The sequence below is a fragment of the Balaenoptera physalus genome (assembly GCF_965194825.1).
Source record: "Balaenoptera physalus genome assembly, chromosome: 1".
Lineage (NCBI taxonomy): Eukaryota > Metazoa > Chordata > Mammalia > Artiodactyla > Balaenopteridae > Balaenoptera > Balaenoptera physalus.
In genome coordinates this window covers 58,031,930-58,056,281 of record NC_138882.1, presented here as the reverse complement: position 1 = coordinate 58,056,281, position 24,352 = coordinate 58,031,930, and the positions used below count along the sequence as shown (strand labels likewise).

The 24,352-nt window shown below is 40.0% G+C and overlaps 1 protein-coding gene across 2 annotated transcripts; it reads right to left on the bottom strand.

Annotated features, from left to right (window-relative positions):
- Nucleotides 1-1,735: 1,735 nt before the first annotated feature.
- Nucleotides 1,736-22,375, bottom strand: MRPS14 (mitochondrial ribosomal protein S14). 2 transcript variants are annotated; one of them, XM_082439198.1, is made up of 3 exons: nucleotides 22,236-22,375; nucleotides 8,333-8,491; nucleotides 1,736-2,189 (listed from the first exon to the last, which is right to left on the bottom strand). In XM_082439198.1, exons 1-3 carry the CDS (start codon nucleotides 22,278-22,280, stop codon nucleotides 2,007-2,009), a joined length of 387 nt encoding a protein of 128 aa, XP_082295324.1. In that variant the 5' UTR covers nucleotides 22,281-22,375; the 3' UTR covers nucleotides 1,736-2,006. The 2 variants fall into 2 exon arrangements, with proteins under 2 accessions (XP_082295324.1, XP_082295323.1); XM_082439197.1 differs by lacking the exon at nucleotides 22,236-22,375 and adding an exon at nucleotides 21,471-21,554.
- Between the last annotated feature and the right edge of the window lie 1,977 nt (nucleotides 22,376-24,352).

The window sequence follows — 24,352 nt, the reverse complement described above, 5'->3', positions numbered from 1 at the left end:
TGACAGGTTAATAAATGGTGAACTTCAAATGCAGGGATCAGGCTGACCCCACCTGATTCCACTGATAAATCATCACTAAAAGTTGGACAACCAGATATGTGCCTTCTGATGTGAAGGGACAGAGTACACAGCCCACTTGAGAAAATGCATTCCTAAAATACTGAACCTGAATCTAGTCAAGCCTCTGGATCTAACTTTCACTTTATAGGGATAGAGGACTAAGTTAAAGGACACATAAAAAAACAAACAGCCAAATGTTGACCTTATACAGGACAAATGACCTGGCTCCTTCAACAAATGAATGATATGAAGAAAAAAGGGAGGAGTAGGAGATGGCAATCAAAACAAATATGTGGATAATGCTTGGACCCTGATTCAAACAAAGGAAAAGGTAGGTTATCAGTGATATGCCAGAAATCAGCAACTTTCATGTTCTAGCTATGATTTGATTAATACTGGTTACTACTTGAGATATTAGCTAGAGCATTTCAGTTAGTAAGTTGTAATATAAATTTAGGAAATACGAATCCAAGGTATATCATAATTCCCTCTCATGACCTCACCTGACTTCCAGACTTGACTTTCCCATCAGGATGACACTTGCATCTCAAACATTGTACAACTGCAATCTGAACTCAGGTACGTATCTTCTGTTTCTCCTAAACCCATTCTTTTATCCCCCAAATTTTCTATTTCGGAGTTGCCTTCTACTATCTACATAGCAGCCCTTACCAGGAACCCAGAGAAAGCTCTTTACCAATTAAATATAATCAGTTTCTAAGTGTTGCCCAATTTTTCTTCCTAAACAACACTTTTAAAATTTGTCCTCTTGTCTACTTTGCTAATACCACTACCTTAGATCAGGCCCTAGTCTTCCGGAACAATTAAGACATCCTCCTAGCTGCTTATCTTGCTTGTAGTCTTTTCCTCTCATGGCCGTCTACCACACAGCTGTCATTTGTCTGCAGAGCAAACTATCATGTCGTTCCTTTGCTTAAAACTCTCCAACAGCTGGTATTTATGGCCTTTGTCGTGTGCTGCTTAGTTCTGCTACACTGAAGTGACTGCAGTTTCACTGTTTGATGCCTTAGTGCCTTTGCTTCCACCGTTCCCTTTGCAAACAACCTCAACCCTTGCCTCCTGATTTAAATTCAGGTGTCAGCTCCAGGAGTACCTTCCAGATGGATGTTAGGTAGGTGCACCCATACCACCCTGTGTACACGTTATCACTGGGCTGATGACACTATTGAGTTACCGCATGAGACGACACTTTGCTACCTTTACGCATTTCTGTTACAGATGAAATAAATATGAATATAGAGAATATATACCATTCTAGCAAAACTCATCCTCTTTGGACAGATTTTCAGGGCTTAAAGAGACATATTTTGTTCTAAGGACCCTTGAAGATGGAAAAAGAAAACAATTAGTGGTTCTGTTTTTGTTCAGACATCACACAAAGAAGTTGAGCATTAGTTAGCTAATCCAGAGCATCAGCTTTACCTTCCAATGTACTGTCTGTTTAACAATCAACTAAAAGTAAAGTGAGCTGTGCAGGTCAGGGTAGCCATCCCAGGATTAAAAACTGCCATAGATGAGCACTGACATGTAGTTCAATGAGTTGAATTAACAAGAAGATAATACTGCTGTATGAAATAATGCTCTTAAAGTACAGGAACACTTACATGTTGCTAAAAGATTAAACATGAAGGAAAAGACAACTATACAGACCATATTTCCACAGAAGTATTTTTTATTACTCTGCTCTTCACACTATGCTTGGGAACAGTAATTTATTAAGTCCAAGAGAAAAGATAATTCACTGACAGAATGAAACTTCCAAACTTTTTCATTTGAAATTTAAAAGTAATTTAACTATAGACAGCATCAGGTAGAGAAGACCTTTATTCTGGACCCCCATAAAAACTAGGTTTTTGTCTATTAGAGAAGTCTCTTCTTGCCAGAGCTGGTTTTCCTGTAAGCTCAGTAGGTTCTGGAGCTGATTATTACCACATTGCTCGCTGCACCCCAGACAGTTGCCCATGGTCGGCTAAGTGACGGAAGACGATACGACTAAGCCTCCAGCGCCGCTTTACACCTCGTGGACGGGATGTCATAACACACCGATTTCTGATTCTAACGGGACAGCTATCCCGGGGAAGGGCAGCAATTTCTTCATCAGCCACTTCCTAAGGGAAGTCACAACATTATTTACACAGATCACATGCATTTATTTATTCTAGATGATTAGTCAATGCTCAGAGGAAGAGGACAAAGGGCTAGATTCATTAATGTAGCCAAGTTTGGCAAAAGAACCCTGGACACCATAGTGAACTTTAACCTCTGAGTAGAAACAAACAGATCAGAAAAATGACAGAAATGTTTGACATACTCACAATGTAATTTTTCAAAACTTAATTGAAACAACATAGATACACAAGAATCCACAAACCATAAGTGTAAAGCTCAACAAGTTTTCACAAACAGAACATAGCTGTGTAACCAGCAGCTAGATTAAGAAAAATTATCCGCATCCCAAGCCTTCCCTCTGCCTCCTTTCAGTCACTGACCTCCTGGCTAAGAGCTAACCTGGTTACTAACACCACAGATGAATTTTTCTTGTTTTGATTTTATATAAATGTAACCATGGAGTATAAGAAAAACCATTCTTTTTTATTCATTTCTGTTTGGCTTCTTTCACTCAATAAAATGCTTGTGAGAGTCTTCATACTGGTGCATGTGTTGTAATTTGTTCATTCTCATTGGTGCTGATTTTTGTTGTGTGAATATGCCATAATTCATTTATCCATTGTACAGCTGATGGACATCCAGGTAGTTTCTAGTTTTGAGCTATTACAAATAGAGCTGCTATAGACATTCTCATTTCTCTTTTGGAAAATATATGAATGCATTTCTGTTGTCTCCCCAAACGATTTTTTCCCAGCTTTACTGAGATATAATTGACATATAACACTGTATAAGTTGAAGGTGTACAATGTGATGTTTTGATGCATGTATATACTGTGAAAAATAATTACCACAATAAGGTTAGTTAACACCTCCATCACCCCACATAATTACTTTTGTGTGTGCGCGAGAATACTTAAGATTTACTCTTTTATCAACTTTCAAGTATATAATACGGTATTGTTAACTGTAGTCACCATGTTGTACTTATTCAACCCCAGGACTTATTCACCTTAAAACTGGAAGTCTGTACCCTTTGGCCAACATCTCCCCATTTTCCCCAGTCCCCAGTCTCTGGTAACCACCATTCTACTGCTGTTTCTATGAATTTGGTATTTTAGATTCCACATATAAGTGAGATCATACAATATTTGTCTTTTTTCTGACTTACTTCACTTAGCATAATACCCTCAAGGTATATCCACGTTATTGCAAAGGGCAGGATTTCCTTCTATTTTATGGCTAAATAGTATCGTACTCTGTGTCTGTGTATGAATCACATTAAGTGCCACATTCATCTGTTGATGGACATTCAAGTGGTTTCCATGTCTTGGCTATTGTGAATAATGCTAGAGTGAACATAGGGGTGCAGATATCACTTCTATTTCTATCTAGTGATTTCATTTCCTTCAGATTTATACTGAGAAATGGAATTCCTGGATCATACATGGTAGTTCTATTTTTAATTTTTTGAGGAACCTCCATACTGTTTTCCATAGTGGCTGCACCAATTTATATTGCCACCAACAGTGCACAAGGGTTCTCTTTTCCACATCCTCGCCAAAACTTATCTCGTCTTTTGGATAGTAGCCATTCTGAAAGGTGTGAGGTGATAGTTCTTTGTGTTTTCATTTGCATTTCCCTCATAAGTGATGTTGAGCATCTTTTCACGTACCTGTTGGCCATTTTTATGTCTTTTTTAGAAAAACGTCTATTCAGGTTCTCTGACCATTTTTTCCAATTTTTAAAAAATTAATTAATTTTTATTTTTGGCTGTGTTGGGTCTTCATTTCTGTGCGAGGGCTTTCTCTAGTTGCGGGGAGTGGGGGCCACTCTTCATCACGGTGCGCAGGCCTCTCACTATTGCGGCCTCTCTTGTTGCGGAGCACAGGCTCCAGACGCGCAGGCTCAGTACTTGTGGCTCACGGGCCTAGCTGCTCCGTGGCATGTGGGATCTTCCCAGACCAGGGCTCGAACCCGTGTCCCCTGCATTGGCAGGCAGATTCTCAACCACTGCGCCACCAGGGAAGCTGACCATTTTTTAATCAAAAAATTTTTTGGGCTATTGAGTTGTATGACTTCCTTACATTTTCAGGGTATTAACCCCTTATCAAGTACATGACTTGCAAATATTTTCTCCCATTTTGTAGGGTGCCTTTTCATGTTGTTGTTTCTTTTAGTGTGATGTAGTCTACTTGCTTATTTTTGCTTTTGTTGCTCGCACCTTTGGTGTCATATCTAAAACATCACTGCAAAGACAAATGGCAAAGAACTTTTTTACCCTTTGTTTTCTTCTAGCAGTTTTACACTTTCAGGTATGTCCTTTAAGTCTTTAACCCATTTCAAGTTAATTTTTGTGAGTGGGGTAAGATAGGGGTCCAATTTCATTCTTTCGCATGTGAATATCCAGTCTCCCCAACACCATTTATGGAGAAACTATCCAATACCCACTGAGTATTTTTGGCTCCCTTGTGAAATATTTGTCGACTACGTATCTGTGGCTTTATTTCTGGGTTCTTGAGTCTGTTCCATTGGTCTATGTGTCTGTTTTTATGCCAATACCATACAATTTTGAATATTATAGCTTTTAAATCAGGAAATGTGATACCTCCAGCTTTGTTTTTCTTTCTTGGGATTGCTTTGACTATTTGAGGGTCTTTTGTAGTTCCATACAAATTTTAGGATTATTTTTTTCTATTTCTGCTTCAATTTCTTTCATCAGTGCATATAGTTTTCAGTGTACAAATCTTTCACCTTCTTAAATTTATTTCTAGGTTTATTATTAGTTTTGACGCTATTGTAAATGGGATTGTTTTATTTCTTTTTCAGATAGTTTATCAGTGTATAGAAAAGAACCAAATTTTGTAGGTTGATTTGGTAACCTGCAACTTTACTCAATTTATGGATTAGTTCTAACAGTTTTTTGGTGGAGTCTTTAGGGTTTTCTATATATAATATCATGTTGTCTGCAAACAGAGAGAGTTTTACTTCTTCCTTCCTGATTAGATGCCTTCTATCTCTTTTTCTTGCCTGACATCTCTGGCTAGGCCTTCTAGTACTCTGTTGAACAGAAGTGGCAAGAGTAGGCATCCTTGTCTTGTTCCTGATCTTAGAGGAAAAGCTGTTGAATTTGGTTTGCTAGTATTTTGTTGAGAATTTTTACATCTCTATTCATCAGGGATACTGACCTGTGGTTTTCTTCTTGTAGTGTCCTAATCTGGCTTTGGTATCGGCAATGCTGGGCTCATAAAATGACTTTGGGAATGTTTCCCTCTTCTTCAATTTTTTGGAAGAGTTTGAGAAGGATTGGCATTAATTCCCCTTTAAACGTTTGGTAGAATTCACTCATGAAGGCACACGGTCCTGGGCTTTTCTTAGTAGAAACCTACTGATTCAATTTCCTTACTCATTATTGGTCACTTCAGTTTTAGTTCTAGTTTCTAGTTTCTAGTTCTTCATGATTCAGTCTTGATAGGTTATATGTTTCTAGAATTTATCCATTTCTTCTAGGCTAGCCAATTTGTTGGCATACAATTGCTCTTATCAGTCTCTTATGATTCTCTGTATTTATTTGTTATCAGCTGTAATGTTTCCTCTTTCACTGCTGATTTTATTGGAGTCTTCTCTCTTTTTTACTATGTTAGTCTAGCTAAAGGCTCAACAATTTTATCTTTTCAAAAAACCAGCCCTTAGTTTCACAGATCTTTACTGTTTTTCCGGTTTCTATTTTCATTTATTTCTGCTCTGATCTTTGTTTCTGCTAACTTTGGGCTTACCTGTTCTTTTTCTAGTTCCTTGAGGTGTAAATTAGGTTATTTCCCATAAGATTTTTGAATCATAGAAGTCTGAAACCTCTGGACGGAAGATCAAGTAGGAGGAAAATGTGGTTTGAGGTGAAGTTGAAGAAGAAGGAAGGGCAGGAGCCCACAGAACCTTGACACCTATGGTAAATACTCTGATGGCTGGAGATGCAAAGATGAGTGATCAAGTGAGATTTACATTTTTAAAAGATCATTTGCAATGTAGGGAAATAAGGGCGAAAATGGTTCAGGGGAGAAAAACAGAGATTACTGCAGTAGTTAGCACTAAGGTTGTGTCAGTACAGATTTATTCTTATGTATGTGGTTAAAGTATGTGTATTACTGTGCGTGTGTGTGCATGTGTGTGATTGACCCTGTACTAGACTATGATGGAAGCAAAATAATTACTCTAACATATTAGAAGTACATAAATGAGAAAATGTATATGAAAGCCACTAAATTTATATCAACTATTAAGCATTAAGAGTAGTTCCTGATCTCCAAAAGCTCATGCATGTGCTGCTATTAAGAAATACTGAGAGAATTATATAAAACAACATGATTAAGTCAATGAATGGTAGACAGTAAATGCTATAGAGACAGGAGAAATGATTGGGCTGGCAGAATAAAGTAAAGTTTCATGGAGACAGAACTTGAAGAATACCTACAAATTGTTTACATATGTGTGAATGTAAAGATTTAAGGCAGTGTACAAATGAGGAAACTGGGCAAAGGGAAAATGAAACAAAAGAGCATTCTGTGAGAGCCTGTAAGCTTGGTAGCACTGGGGCATAAATTTGACTTGTAAGCTAGTTGGCAGGCAACATAGCGCCATGATCAGTTCCCATAGAGTCTCTGCACAGCTACTGCTGGTTCTCATACCACAGACTCTTCTGGGGATCTTCATACATTTGTCCTCCACAACATCTTAAGCTGAGTTTCTCAGGAGCCACTTCTTATTACTGCCTAAATATAGGCAAGTAGCTTAATGTCATTACAGTAAAAGCCATAACAGAATGGTCCAGGGCACTCAGTGTTCTGCTTATCTGGCTTAATTCACACAAGATTTAAAAAGAATCCACAGTAATGAAGGGCCTGTATATTATTCTCCAAATTTATATAAATGAAATATTATTTACTCTGAGCTTTTGATAAGTTTAATGGCCTTGAGTTTGAGTTATACTCTCTGATAAGACTCTCGAATGCAGGTATTTTATGTCACCAGTTAGGCAGGACTTATGATTCAGGGAGTCAAACAGAGTTGACATTCTCTTATTCAAGTTAAAGAGTGTGACAAGAAAGTAAATCTAAATGGAAGGCCACCTCATGGGCAGAGGAATTCAGAGAGGCAGGCTTAGGGATGGCCCCGGATAAGAAACGGTATAGGCCATGTGCTGGGCACCTGGCCCCATGCATTGGCAAAGACTCCCAGTGCCTTGAGAGTTGAATGATTGGGATGACTGGAGAAATAACTATCCAACTTCTGTGTGGTTACCATGCATCAGTACTTTCTAAGCACCACCTAATGAAATGGTTAAAGAGCTAGTTAAGAATGAATAGTTCCTTTTTAATTTGAAACTCATCAAAATCAGTTACAAGGGTATTTGTTTATGTTGACTGAAAATATCTGATTATATTCTCCAAAAAGTATATTGATACTAAGTCACAACAAACAGTATTAAAAGTGATCCGGGGCTTCCCTGGTGGTGCAGTGGTTGAGAGTCTGCCTGCCAACGCGGGGGACACGGGTTCGGGCCCTGCTCTGGGAGGATCCCACATGCCGCAGAGCGGCTGGGCCCGTGAGCCACAGCTGCTGAGCCTGCGTGTCTGGAGCCTGTGCTCCGCAACAAGAGAGGCTGCGATGGTGGGAGGCCCGCACATCGCGATGAGGAGTGGCCCCCACTTGCCGCGGCTGGAGAAGGCCCTTGCACAGGAATGAAGACCCAACACAGCCAAAAATAAATAAATAAATAATAATAAAAAAAAGGGCTTCCCTGGTGGCGCAGTGGTTGAGAGTCTGCCTGCCAATGCAGGGGACGCGGGTTCGGGCCCTGGTCTGGGAGGATCCCACATGTCGCGGAGCGGCTGGGCCCGTGAGCCACAATTACTGAGCCTGCGCGTCTGGAGCCTGTGCTCTGCAACAAGAGAGGTCGCGATAGCGAGAGGCCCACACACCGCGATGAGGAGTGGCCCCCGCTTGCCGCAGCTAGAGAAAGCCCTCGCACAGAAATGAAGACCCAACACAGCCAAAATAAATAAATTAGTTAATATTTAAAAAAAAAAAAAAAAAGTGATCTGATTTGAGTTAGTGATTTTATGGTAGATACTCATCTTACTTAGCTAACCTGAAGGTCTTTTGGCAGAATGGTATTCTTCCTGAGAGAATTGATCCGAAGCCTCTCATCTGCATACTCATAGGCCATTTTTCTTCTCTTCACATCACGCAACATTTTCCAATCTACATAGTAACTTCGAACTTGGCCTGAAGCTGATGAAGGAACCACCTAAGAGACAGAGACAAGGAACAAGTGAAGGATAGTCAGACCCAGACTGTGCCAGTTTCTCCATCCTGTGATCCTCTTTGAGTCACTATTTATGACCTTTTATCCCCCAAGTAATTATGGATAACTTTAATAATTTAAAATAATAGACTTAATTCAGAACAAATAACTTTTACGGACATACATTAAGCCAAAATGGTGGTAATTAATACAATGCCAATAATGTGGGTTGGAAAGTGAAAAATTTTCTGATATTTTTTATATAAATCTGTTTTACCTTTACTTAGGTTAATAAATATATGGTTCAAAAGTCAAAAAAGTATAGAAAGGGGGGGAGATCAAGATGGTGGAGTAGAGAGACATGGAGCTCACCTGCTCCCACAAATATATCAAAGATATATCTACATGTGGAACAATCCATACACGATACCTACTGAAAGCTTGCGGAAGATCTCAGACAACCAAAGCTGCAAGAAAGATTTCCGCGAAACCTCGTAGGATGAGGGGAAAAGGGAGAAGTGGAATTGGGATGGGACCTGCACCCTTGGGCGGGAGCTGTGAAAGACGAAAGGTTCCCTCACCCTGGAGACCTCCTTCACTGGCTGGGAGATCTACTGGGACAGACAGGGAGCTTCAGAGGCTCAAAAGCAGAGTGCAGGAGCTGGTCTGCTGCCCCACAGGGTAGAGAGACCAGCACAGACGGTCTTTGCCACATTGCCACACTTTCCAGTCCGAGGCACGCCTGCTGGCGTGCATAGCGATTGGGTGTTGAAACTCAGGCTTCAGCAGACAGACCTGGGGAGGTGACTCAGTTTGGCTGCGTGAAGACAGCTCAAAGGGCCTGGAGTGTGGCCCAAGCCACAACTGGGTGTGTGCACAGGATGGAGCATGGGGCTGCCGTAGGAGCCCCACTGTCAACACGGGAAGGGAGGGGCATGGGTCCACTATAGCAGCCTCACTATCAGCGTGCTCACAGCAGGGCACAGCTCCAACTGCAGTGGGTTTTGCAAACTTTGTGGGTACGCACACATGGAGGTGGCACTGAATACTGAGGTGATCACTGGCCCTCCCGCTTTAGGTGTGGGGCTGCAGCTCCAGAGGACTTTCTCGCCCATGGTTTTGTGAGGGTTTCTCACCCATACCTAATCTCCAAGCCGATTCCAAGCACTCCTGCAGCAGATGCAGCCCCTGAGGGCAGTGCCAGCAAGAGTGATCTCTGTGGGTGTGCACACCAGGTGGCAGGCAGTGTCACAGAGTTGCACATCACAGCAAACAGCTCCTGGGGAGGAACACAGGGGCTCCTTTCCCAGAGGGAGTGCTCTAGTCCTGCCTACCTCACATTGAAGCTTAGAATCGGATCTAGGGGTTTCCACTCCAACAAATGGGGAGCAGACTCTACCCCTGACAGGGTTGTAACAATCACAGAGAAAAGAGGAGGCCCTGCCCAACATCCAGGGCAGGCTCCAGTCAACACAATGTCAAACACACCACCTATATCAAGGAGACAAGGGCCAGTACACCCTGAGGAAAGACACAGCAAGCCAAAAACAGCCCTCACACCAAAAATACTGGACTCATACAGTCTACACAGGGTCACTCCCACATAAAAACAGCCCTTCAAAACCACAGTAGACAACTGTTTTCCCTAAATTCAGAGTAAGAGGGAATTCTCTGGTGGCAGAGTGGTTAACAATATGCCTGCCAATGCAGGGGATACAGGTTCGAGCCCTGGTCCGGGAAGATCCCACATGCCGTGGAGCAACTAAGCCCGTGTGCCACAACTACTGAGACTGTGTGCCACAACTACTGAAGCCTGCGCATCTAGAGCCCACGCTCTGCAACAAGAGAAGCCACTGCAATGAGAAGCCCGTGCATTGCAATGAAGAGTAGCCCCGCTTGCTGCAACTAAGAAAGCCCACGAGCAACGAAGACCCAATGCAGCCAAAAATAGAATATAAGTAAACAAATTTAATATTAAAAAAAAATAAATTCAGAATAAGAGAAATATAAGTAAAATGAAAAAGCAGAAGAATTACTCCCAATTAAAAGAACAGGTGAAATCCCCTGAAAGAACAAGCAATGAAACAGACCTCTCCAGTCTATATGACCCCAAGTCCAAAAAGGAAGTAATAAAAATGCTGAAGGGAGAGCAGCCAAGATGGCAGAGAAAGACCCTAAGCACACCTACTCTCACGAGCACACAAAAATCAGGACAATCTGCAGAACAACCATTGTTGAAAAGGACTGAAACTTAGCAGAAAAGATTCTCTACATCTAAATACATAAAAATGGAACCACAATGAGATGGGTATGAGGGGCACACTCATGATATAATCAAATCCCACACCCCCAGGTGTGCAACCCACAAACTAGAGAATAATTATATTGCAGAAGTTCCCCCAAAGAAGTGAGAGTTCTGAGCCTGTCAAACTCCACCCCCAGCCCAGGGGTCTGGCATGGGGAAGAGGAGCCCCCAGAGCATTTGGCCTTGAAGGCCAGTGGGGCTTGATTGCAAGAGTTGCACAGGAATGGGGGAAATAGAGACTTCACTCTCAAAGTGCGCACACAAAATCTCACATGCACCGGACCAAGGGCAAAAGCAGTAATCTGATAGAAGCCTGGGCCAGACCTACCTGCTGGTCTTGGAGGGTCTCCTGGGGAGGTGGCTGTGGACCACCCTGGGGACACAGACTCTGGTGCCTGATGTATCAGGGAGCATTTATCTGCATGTGTGAGCTCTTGTGGAGGCTGACATTTTGGCACCAAGACCTGGCCCCACCCAGCAGTCCATAGGCTCAAGTGCTGACAGGCATTGAGGCAAACAACACAATGGGCAGGGACACAGTCAAACCTATCAGCAGACAGGCTACCTAAAGACTTCCTGAGCTCACAGCCTCCTCTAGATACGCCCCTAGACATGGTCCTGTCCATCAGAGGACCAACACCCAGTTCTACCCACCAGGGGACAGGCACCAGCCCCTCCCACCAAGAAGCCTGCACAAGCCTCTACACCAGGCTCACCTACCAGGGGGCAGTCACTAGAAGCAAGAAAACTACAGTTCCGCAGCCCGCAGACTGAGTCCACAAACACAGGCCAGACACTATCCTGGGACCAGCTGGCCCCTGGTCCTTGAGGGATGAGAGGGGAGTGCACTGCTGGGACACAAAAGACGTTTCCTACAGAGGGCCAGTTTTCCAAGGTGGAGGAACGAAACCAACCTACTACATACATAAAAACACAAATAGCAATTTACATAAAATGAGGCAACAGAGGAATATGTTTCACACGAATAAACAAGATAAAACCCCAGAAGAACAACTAAGTCACGTGGAGATAGGCAATCCACCCAAGAAAGAGTTCAGAGTAATGATCGTAAAGATGATCAAAGAACTTGGGAGGAGAATAGATGCACAGAGCAAGAAATCAGAAGTTTTTAAAAAAAGAATTAGAAAATATAAAGGATATAAAGAACTAAAGAAAACAATAACTGATATGAAAAATACACTAGAAGGAATCTATAGTAGACTAAATGATTCAGAAGGACGGATCAGTGAGCTGGAAGACAGAGGTAGTGGAAATCACTGCCATTAAACAGAAAGAAGAAAAAAGAATGAAATGAAATGAGGACAGCTTAAGAAACCTCTGGGCTAACATCAAGCACACTAATATTGGCATTTTAGGGATCCCAGAAGGAGGAGAGAGAAAGGGTCTGGGAAAAAATTGAACAGATAATAGCTGAAGACTGCCCTAACCTGGGGAAGGAAACAGTCACCCAAGTACAGGAAGTGCAGAGAGTCCCATACAGGATTAACCCACAGAGGAATACACCACAATGCATTGTAAGAAAGATGACAAAAGTTAAATATAAAGAGAGACTATTAAAAGCAACAAGGGAAAAGCAACAAATAACACACAAGGGAACTCTGATAAGGCTATCAGCTGATTTTTCAGCAGAAACTACAAGCTAAAAGGGAGTGGCATGATATACTTAAATTGATGAAAGAGAAAAACCTACAACCAAGAATACTCTACCCAGCAAGGCTCTCATTCAGATTTCATGGAGAAATCGAAAGCTTTACACACAAGCAAGAGCTAAAAGAATTCAGAACCACCAAACCAGCTTTACAGCACCTGCTAAAGGAACTTCATTAGGTGGAAATGAAAAGGCCACAACTAGAAACAAGCAAATTACAAAATGGAAAAGCTCATTGATAAAGGCAAACATACAATAAAGGTAGAAAATCATCCATGCACAAAGCTAGTAGGGAAGTTAAAAGACTAAAGTAGTAAAAATCATTTGTAACCACAGTAAGCAGTTAAGGGATACACAAAACAGTCAGACGTAAAATGTAAAATCAAAAACAGTAATAGTGAGGAAAGGAGACTACAAATGCAGTGTATCTGAAACGCATTAGAAATTAAGAGATGAGCAACTTGAAACAAGCATGTATAAATATAGACTCCTATACAAAAACCTCATGGTAACTGCAAAACAAAAATCTATGATAGATACAGACACAAAAAGAAAAAGGAATCCAAACATACCACTAAAAATAGTCATCAAATCACAACACAGGAGAACAGGAGAAAAAAGGGGGGAAAAAGACCTACAAAAACAAATCCAAAGCAATTAACAAAATAGTAATAGGAACATACATATTGATAATTACCTTAAATGTAAACAGACCAAATGCTCCAACCAAAAGACAAAGACTGACTGAATGGATACAAAAACAGGACCAGTATATTTGCTGCCTATAAGAGACACACTTCAGATCTAAAGACTCATACAGACTGAAAGTGAGGGAATGGAAAAAGGTACTCCATGCAAATGCAAATCAAAAGAAAGCCAGAACAGCTATATTTATATCAGACAAAATAGACTTAAAAAAAAAAAAAAAGACGGTTACAAGAGACAAAGAAGGACACTATATAATGATCAAAGGATCAATACAAGAATATATAATAATTTTAGTGGGGGACTTTAACACCCCACTTACATCAATGGACAGATCATCCAGACAGAAAATCAATAAGGAAACACAGGCCTTAAATGACACATTAGACCAGATGGACTTAATTGATATTTATAGAGCATTCCATCTGAAAGCAGCAGAATACACATTCTTTTCAAGTGCACATGAAACATTCTCCAGGATAGATCACATGCTGCACAACAAAGCAAACCCTGGTAAATTTAAGAAAACTGAAATCATATCAAGCATCTTTTCTGACCACAACACTATGAGGATAGAATTCGACTACAAGAAAAAGACTGCAAAAACACAAACACATGGAGGTTAAACAATATGCTACTAAACAATCAATGGATCACTGAAGTCAAAGAGGAAATCAAAAAATACCTGGAGACAAATGAAAATGAAAACACAACAATCCAAAATCTATGGGACACAGCAAAAGCAGTTCTTAGAGAGAAGTTTACAGAGATGCAAGGAAACAAGAAAAATCTCAAATAAACAGCCTAATCTTACACCTAAAGCAACTAGAGAAAGAAGAACAAAGAAAACCCAAAGTTAGTAGAAGGAAAGAAATCATAAAGATCAGAGCAGAAATGAAATAGAGACTAAAAAAATAGGAATGACGATGAAACTAAAAGCTAGTTCTTTGAAAAGATAAACAAAATGGATAAACCTTTACCAGACTCATCAAGAAAAAAAGGGAGCAGTCCCAAATCAATAAAATAGAAATAAAAAAAGAGAAGTTACAACTGCCACCACAGAAATACAAAGAATCATGAGAAACTACTTTGAGCAACTATATGCCAATAAAATGGACAACCTAGAAGAAATGGACAAATTCTTAGAAAGGTACAATCTTGCAAGACCGAACCAGGAAGAAATAGAAAATATGAACAGACCAATTTTAAGTAGTGAAATTGGTTTGGTAATTTAAAAACTCCCAACAAGCCAAAGTCCAGGGACAGGTGAATTCTACCAAACATTTAGAGAAGAGTTAACAACTATCCTTGTGAAACTATTCCCAAAAATGGCAGAGGAAGGAACACTTCTGAACTCATTCTATGATACCACCATCACCCTGATACCAAAACTAGACAAAGAACCCACACAAAAAAAGAAAAGTACAAGCCAATATCACTGATGAACACAGACTCAAAAATCCTCAACTAAATATTAGCAAACCAAATCCAACGATAGGTTAAAAGAATCATATACCATGATCAAGTGGGATTTATTCCAGGGATGCAAGGATTTTTCAATATCTGCAAATCAATCAGTGTGATACACCACATTAACACACTGAAGAATAAAAAGCATATGATCATCACAATAGTTGCAGAAAAAGCTTTTGATAAAATTCAACATCCATTTACGATAAAAACTCTCCAGAAAGTCGGCACAGAGGAAACCTACCTTAACATAATAAAGGCCATATATTACAAACCCACAGCTAATATCATACTCAATGGTGAAAAGCTGAAAGTATTTCCTCTAAGATCAGGAACAAGTCAAGGATGGCCACTCGTGCCACTTTTATTCAACATAGTTCTGGAAGTCCTAGCCACAGCAATCAGAGACAAAAAGAAATTAAAGGAATCCAAAATGGAAAAGAAGAAATAAAACTGTTGCTATTTGCAGATGACACTATACACAGAAAATCCTAAAGATGCCATAAGAAAGCTACTAGAGCTCATCAACGAATTTGATAAAGTTGCAGGATACAAAATTAATACACAGAAATCTGTTGCATTTCTATACACAAACAATGGAATATCAGAATGAGAAACTGAGGAAACAATTTATATTGTTATATTAACAATATGAACAATTTATATTATTAACAATAATATAAACAATTTTCTTTTTATTTAGAGAATACTTTATTAGTTTCTGTAATCAAACCCATGTAGATAAGACCTTACATATTTAATACAGTGCGTTACCCCTGTACAAATGGAAAAAATTATGTTTAACGTTTTGAGACCAATATGGCTGTTGATTTCTGTACCAACCCAACACGGTACAACTGGGATACTTCTCCAAAGTTGACAGCACAGCTAAAGTTTCCCATCAAAAGAATAAACTACCTATGAATAAACCTACCTAAGGAGGCAAAAAACCTATACTGCAAAAACTGTAAGACACTGATGAGAGACACTGAACATGGTACAAACAGATGGAAAGATATACCATGTTCTTGGATTGGAAGAATCAATATTGTTAAAATGACCACACTACCTGAGGCAATCTACAGATTCAGTGCAATCCAATGGCAATAGATTAGATAGAAATCAACCACAAGAAAAAGACAAGTGTAATCCAATGGCATATCAAATTACCAATGGCATTTTTCACAGAACTAGAACAAACAATGTTTAAATTTATATGGAAACAGAAAAGACTCCAAAAAGCCAAAACAATCTTGAGAAAGAAGAATGGTACTGGAGGAATCACCTTTCTTGACTTCAGACAATACTACAAAGTTACAGAAATCAACACAGTATGGTAGTGGAACAAAAACAGACACATAGATTAATGAAACAGGATAGAAAGCCTAGAAATAAACCCACACACTTATGGTCAATTAATCTATGACAAAGGAGGCAAGAATATACAATGGAGAAAAGACAGTCTCTTCATTAAAAGGTCCTGGAAGAACTGTACAGTTAAGTGCAAAAGAATGAAATTAGAACACAATAGATAAAAATAAACTCAAAATGGATTAAAGACCTAAATGTAAGACTAGATACTATAAAACTCCTAGAAGAAAACATAGGCAGAACACTCTTTGACATAAATTGCAACAATATGTTTTTGGATCCACCTCCTAGAGTAATGGAAATAAAAACAAAAATAAACAAATGGGACCCAGTTAAACTAAGCTGTTGCACAGTAAAGGAAATCATGAAGAAAACAAAAAGAAAACCAACCAACTAGGAGAAAATATTTGCAAACAATACTTCTGACAAGGGATTAATTTCCAAAATATACAAACAGCTCACACAGCTTAACATAAAAAAAAAAACCCAATCAAAAAATGGACAGAAGACCTAAATAGTCCTAAACAGACATTTCTCCAAAGAAGACATACAGATGGCCAACAGGCATATGAAAAGATGCTCAATATTGCTAATTATTAGAGAAATGCAAATCAAAACTACAGTGAGGTATCACTTCACACAGGTCAGAATGGACACCATCAAAAAGTCTACAAATAACAAATGCTGGCGAGGTTGTGAGAAAAGGGAACCCTCTTACACTTTGGTGGGAATGTAAATTGGTGCAGCCACTATGGGAAACAGTATGGAGGTTCCTCAAGAAACTGAAAATAGGGTTACCATATGATCCTGCAATCCCACTCCTGGGCATATATCTGGAAAAAAACTCTAATTAGAAAAGATGTATGCACACCAATGCTCATAGCAGCACTATTTACAATAGCCAAGACATGGAAGCAACCTAAGTGTCCATCAATAGATGAATGGATAAAGAAGATGAAATATTACTCAGCCATAAAAAAGAAATAAATAATGCCATTTGCAGCAACATGGATGGACCCAGAGATTATCATCCTAAGTGAAGTAAGTCAGACAGAGAAAGACAAATATAACTTACATGTGGAATCTAAAAAATAGTACAAATGAACTTATTTACAAATCAGAAACAGACTCACAGACACAGAAAACAAACTTATGGTTACCAAAAGGGATAACAGGGCGGGAGGAAGGAGAGGTAGATAAATAAGGAATATAGGATTAACAGATACACATTAGCATATATAAAACAGATAAACAAGGATTTACAGTATAGCACAGGGAAATATATTCAAGATCTTGTAATAACCTATAATGGAAAAGAATTGGAAAAAAATATATATATATATAAAACACACCAAATATAACCAAATCACTTTGCTGAAATCAACTATAGTTCAATAAAAAAATAAAATTTTAAAGAAGTATAGACATACAGTGGATTCACCCTCCCACCTCGTCCCTCACCAGCCGAGTGACCACACCCCCACCTCCAGAGGTAGCCAGTTACTAGTTTCTTGTGCAGCCTTCCAGAGATTTTTGTCTATAAAATACATGTACACATGCCCATTCCCATGTTTCTTCCCCTACCCCCTTTTTTCACATTTAACAATACATCTTGGAGATCTTTCCATATCCATATGCCAAAAAGCTTCCACGTTGTTTTAGGTCACATAATATTCCACTATATGGATGTGACCAGGTTCAGGAGACACCTCAAAATATGGCTCCTTTGGTATACTGACTATTTCAAGCAAATGGAATTTGAGAAACAGCAGGTGCAAGAAGGACTTTCTGACCTTCCCCTGAAACAGGTCATAAGACCCTTATGTGAGAGGTGCCCTCCCTATAGCCAGGGCATGAAAGAAGCATCTTTATCTCTGAAGCCTGAGGGACACTGAGAAGAATCTGAATAACAGGCCTTGCTAAGTTTCCTTTAGTTTTCTACGCTTAGCCCATACTTTTTGTCTTATCACATTTCCCCATGACTTTCCAGGCTTCATCAAACCTAGCACAAAACCACTCAGGTTTAACTTCTTTGGGTCTTCATTTCCCTATGAAACTTCCCGTGTTGAGTAAAACTTACAAATTTGTATGCTATTCTCTTGTTACAAGGGTCCCAGCTGAGAACTTAGAAGAAGATAAAGCAGTTATTTTTTCCTCCCCACAGATGCATCATGATTTATTATCCTGTGACCTACTGGTGGACAGCTAGACCATACCTCACCAGGTATCATTATAAACAATGCTGCAATGAATAATGTCTTATGTAAATCATTTCATATATATTTCTGTGTATCAGTAGGATAAATTCTTGGAAGCAGAACTGCTGGGTCAAAGCATTATTTCAAAATGATAATTTGAAATTATCATTGATCTAATATTTCTTAGCATGAGTTGTCCAGTAATAAAATAGTAGGCTCCTCATTGTCACATGTTTACTTGGTGAGAGTTTACAATTCTTACTGACAGTACAGGCATAGAGAGTATAGACCACTAGAAACTCTAGTCTCTCCCAAACCAGAGCAAATATTATATGTTCGTTAAATTGCAGCTATAGAAAATAATGATGGGCTCTTATAACTGCTGTTTTAGAAACAAATATGTACAGCATTATACAGAATGTAAAGCTGAAAATGAGAATACTAGATTAGAAAGAAAATGTTTTTTCAATCTATTAAACGAAAGATAAACTGAGCATCTTCGATGCTTCGAAGTCTCATGGGGAAATACAACAACTCTAAAATCTGGTTTTTGGAAATAAGACAGCATGAAGGAAATTTCAATATCGATTTGACACAACTGAGTCAAATGAACACGTGGTCACGGTGGCTGGAAATGAGCATCATGGAAAGGAAGGGAGAGAAGGTGAAGTTTTTCCAAACCAAAAGAGGAAATGATTGTATGGAAATATGTTAATATAAATGTTTCAGACATTACATGAAATTTCTAAAAATCTTATATGTTCTGGTATAATGTTATGTCATAATTCTAGTTATTACTTTAAAATGTATATCTCAGAAATAAAAAAAAAAAGAGGAAATGAACAAGATATAGTGGTAAGGTCTGAGGAGATCATTTTGGTTGAAAGAAACAATTCACATTAAGGGTCAATGCAAGGTTTGTTTTTATCTATGAAATTGAAAGTTAAAGAGAATTAGAAAACAAAATTAAACATTTTTCCCCTCAATTCTTTTCCAGACTATTCCTAATCAACATCCTCTCTACCATCTCCTAACAGGTTTCTACTTATTTAAGAAAACAAAATAAAACACCTTTCATTCTTTTACACAACTTTTTTTCTGACTATAAAAGCAATACACTTTTAAAATAAACATTTATTGGTCTATTATAGTAATTTCTTCTGTAAATAGTGTATGTCCTTTGCCCACGTTTCTATTGTCAGTATTTTCTTACCAGTTTATAACAGTGCTTTATATATTAAGATTGCATTCTGTTCTGTACTTATCCTATCCTGCCCCTCTCTCTCACCCCTCTTCACCTCCTAAAACTCTTCCATTGGGCCCTCTTCAACTCATGGTCTACCATTGTCGAAATTTTCTAAATCCTCAATTCCTTAACATCTCCTTCAGATATTTGCTCTAGAGAATCTTGAATCCCAGATAGTTTCCCCGTAGCTCTTTTTTCCTCCCACGAGTGGGAGAAAGCTTCCTTGCTCTTTGCTGCCGCTTCCAGACTGGCCCTCCTTCCTGAAAGGAAGCTTCGGCTCTCGTGCCATTGGGTTATACTCCCACCACCCGTCACCACTGCCCCCATCATTCCCTTTCGTTTTTCGCTCACTGTAAATGCTGGCTCACTGTCGCTCTCTCCCATACTCTTCCTGTCTTAACTCCTGGTGACCTCAACACACATGAAATTACACTGTGATCTCTCCATTCCTCGAACTCTTTTCCTCCAGTGATTTTTGTCCTCCACTCTTCTTTACCTATTCACTTCCATGCCCTAGGTCTTTTATTACCAGTAGGTGCAAGCCCTCCATTGTCTCAGCTGTGTGTATCTCTTTCTCTATCACTTCTTTCTAGCTTGCTCCTTCTAACACCTAATAACAGCTCCTCTGAGACTTTTAATCCATTGTTCCTACCAGCTTTTCACTGTCTCTCAGCTTTTGATTTCCTATCTCCCGCTTACCCAGCCTGAATTCCGTGGTCCGTAAATACAATGTCGTCTTTCATACACCCTCAACTCCCTGGTCCCTCTCTCACTTCACTGTACTGGCTCTGATTCTTGCCACTATTCTTCCGATCTACTCTTGACTATTTTACACCATCTTGCCTTTCCTCAAATCTCTGACACCTGCTCCCACATCCCCACGTTTAGCTGATGACTTCAATTTCTCTTTAATTATGAAATTAAAAGCACCTGTAATCAGATATAGAGAACAGACTTCTGGTTGCCAAGGGAGAGGGACAGATGAGGGTTTGGGATTAGCAGATGCAAACTATTATATAGAATGGATAAACAAAAAGGTCCTACCGAATAACACAGGGAACTATATTCAATATCCTATAATAAACCATAATGGAAAAGAATATGAAAAAAATGTATGTATAACTGAATCACTTTGCTGTACAGCAGAAATTGACACATTGTAAATCAACTATACTTCAATTAAAATAAATTTTAAAAAAGCATCTGTAATCACATGTACTACACTCCATCCTGTTATTAAAGATCTTCTCTGTCCAATACAGTAGCCACTAACCACACACAGCTAGTGAGCGCTTGAAATGTAACGAGAGAAACGTAGTTCCTAATTTTATTTAATTTTAATTAATTAAAAAATTTAAACTGAAGCAAGATAAACATTAACTTTAGTGTTTTGGTAGGACTACATTTTCCATTTTTTTAAAAAAATAAATTTATTTTTTAAAATTTATTTTTGGCTGCATTGGGTCTTCGTTGCAGTGGCTTCTCTTGTTGCAGAGCACGGGCTCTAGGTGCCCAGGCTTCAGGAGTCGTGGCTCGCGGGCTCTAGAGCACAGGCTCAATAGTTGTGGCGCACGGGCTTAGTTGCTCTGCGGCATGTGGGATCTTCCTGGACCAGGGCTCGAACCCATGTCCCCTGCGTTGGCAGGCAGACTCTTAACCACTGCACCACCAGGGAAGCTCCTACATTTTCCATTTTAATAGTGGAAAATTTAGCATCCAAACTAAGATGTGCTTTAAGTGTAAAATACAAACCTGATTTTGAAGATCTAGTATGAGAAAAGAATGTAAATATCTTACACATCACGTTTATAAGATTACATGTTGAAATATTTTTGACACACCTAGTTAAATAAAATATTTTAATAAAATTAATTTCATCTGCTTTTTACTTTTTTTTAATGTGGCCACTTAGAAACTTTTAAGTTACATATGTGGTTGGCATTTTATTTCTACTGGACAACGCTATTACAGATTAACTATGTTCCTAAGACCAAACAATTGAACACGAAACTCATCACCTCTTGCCTACACAGGGGTACAGCTCCAGCAATTCTTCCCTCTCCTACATCATCCATTTTCCCCACTTTACAGAATCTTTCCCTTTAACACAAAAACATGCAGTTACTTCTATCACGTTAAAAAAAAAATAACACATAACACCCACTCTTAACCCACCTCCTCTCCAGCTATTGACCCATTTTTCTGCTCCCCTTTGCGGCAAAACGTTTTCAAAGGCTTGTCTATATTCGTAGTCTCCAATTTCTTTCCTCCTATTCTGTCGTGAACGCTATCGCACCCACCACGCCATCGAAACGGCTATGCTCGAGGTCCCAACAATTTCCACTCTGCTAAACCCAACAGGCAATTCTCAGCTCTTCTTTTAATTGACTTTGAGGAGAGAGTTGCCCGCTCCCTGCTCCTGGAGCGCTTCCGGGCCACCACGCTCTGCTCCCTCTCTCTGCTTCAAGTCTCCTTTGCTCGGCTCTCTTAACATTGAAGGCTCTGGGGCCTCATTCCTCGGACACCTTCTCTCCCCACCTACACTCCTTATAAATTGGCGTCAATCTGTAGCTTTCAATGCCAGTCAGCTCTAAGCTTACGAATACCAAATTTACATCTGCAGCTCGGCCCCTCCCTGAAGCAGGCCGGAGGAGGGAAGTGGGCAGAGGGAAAACCCTGAGACGGGTCTGCACTGGGCGCTACAGCTGCCAGAATAGTGGGGGACCCGTGGGTTTGGAGGTTCAGAGGAGAGGGGGAGGAGGGTATAAGGGCGTGGCCCAGACCTGCCGGACTGTCCGCAGCAGAGCGCCGAGCGTGGAGGCCGCCATGTTGTCCGCCGCAAATATCAAACCGCTGCAACTTTATTGACGCTGCCGGATACAGCGAGGACACGAGGGGCGGGACCTGGGCCGCAGGGGGCGGGGCGGCAGGAGGGTCTTTAGCGTACCGGAAGGAGGGGGTAGTTAATTGGATGTACGTTCTCGCGGTATTCAACGGAATATGGGCAAATTAATTGTCTGAGAGCGGGGCTGTGATACTGATAGTGGAGTCTGACTGTCCTTACCTATTCCTCGTTTCCTGAGCGCTTTACACACCCTCTTAAATTACCTTTGTCCTCACCCACCTCCTTTTCCACCCTCCCCTACTTAGCAATACATTGTTACCAATTTCTCTTTCCCCAAATTCTTCTCGCTCAACCTACTTGTCCTGTATCCTCCATTAGTTTAGGATGCTACTTGCCAGAAACCTACAAGTATGGACAGCTCCTCCTTCTCTGTCCTCCTTCCTGCGGATTTTGCAAATCTCTCCTTCTCTCTGCTATAAAGGTCATAGTGATCATGCTGAGAATGGCAATGCTATAGTCCCCATTTATAAAAAATATATATTTAAAAATATGTATATTGTGTATTGGAGCTTTAGGTGAAAAGCGCTTAAAATATTTTGGGGCTTTTTTTCGGGGGTGGGGCTGAGGCGGGGAGCATTGCCATTTAAAAATTTCTGTTTTTAGTCTGTAGTACAGGGTACTTTCAGTTCATCTTCATAGCAAATGTCCTTGGTCTGGAATGAACCCTTTGTGGGGCCTCTTTACTTTGTGTGGATGTAAGGCAAGTACTACCCACCTACCATCCTGGTAGAAGAGTATCAAGGAGTATATATCAGCGTGGCAAAGACCTGTATTTTAGATGTGCTGATTGATGAAGTGAGGAGATGCCCCTGTGTGCTATTTGCAGCTACATTATTGGGCAGGAGTCTTCTGGGAAGGGAAGCTGAGTGCTGACTCCTTTCTCTAGAGAGAGATTAAAGTTTATTGGAACATGTGTAATGAACTGGGGAGGGACTGATTGAGGCCAGCTGGCAGGAAAGGACAGCATAAGCCCCTGTCATGGTAGAATCAGAAAATTCCTGGACCAGTGTCAGGCAGGCATCTAGTCCTAATTCTAGCCCATGTAATACCTCTGCACAGTTGAGGGTTATCTTCTGCAATTGTATTCTATTACAAGTTAATCACTAAAGGGATGTTACCTATAAGTTTAAATTATACGTAATGGTGCATTTCTGGGAACCCTGCCTCCTAGATAATGAGCATTAAGCTAAAATACCTTTATTTAGCTCACGGGAAACATCCTGACCAGGCCCACCTGTGAATGGCTGCAGGAAGGAATAAATTAACTCATCCCCTCTGGAGTCTGGCCAGAACCAAGACTTTACCCCCTCCCCTTTTAGTATAAAAGAAGCCTGAATTCTAACTCTGGGAAGGTGGTTCTTTGGGACACTAGTCCACCATTGTCTCTGTCTGCTGGCTTTCCGAATAAAGTCACTCTTCCTTGTCCCAACAACTTGTCTCTTGATTTATTGGCCTGTCGTGTGGTGGGCAGTATGAGCTTAGACTCGGTAACACAGTTAGCTCACAAAGTAGGTGAGTCAGCTTTATACACAGCAGCCTTTTGTTTTCTTTCTGTAAAACTAGTTCTGAAAGCATCTTTAAACAGCATTGTAACTTTAAAAAAATTGTGGTAAAATATACATAACATAAAATTTACCATCTTAACCATTTTTAAGTGTACAGTTCAGTGGCATTAAGTACATTCACGCTGTTGTACAACCATCACCACCATCAATCTCCAGAACATCTTTACCTTCCCAACTGAAACTCTGGACCCATTAATCAGTAAGTTCCCCTTCCACCTGCATCCCAGCCCCTGGCAACTACCATTCTGCTTTCTGTCTCTATGAATTTGACTACTCCCTATATATCTTATATAAGTGGAATCATACACTTGTTCTTTTGTGTCTGGCTTCTTTCACTTAACATAACGTCTTCAAGGTTCATCCTTGTTGTAGCATGCTTCAATACATCCTTACTTTTTATGACTGAATAATACTCCATTGTGTGGATGTA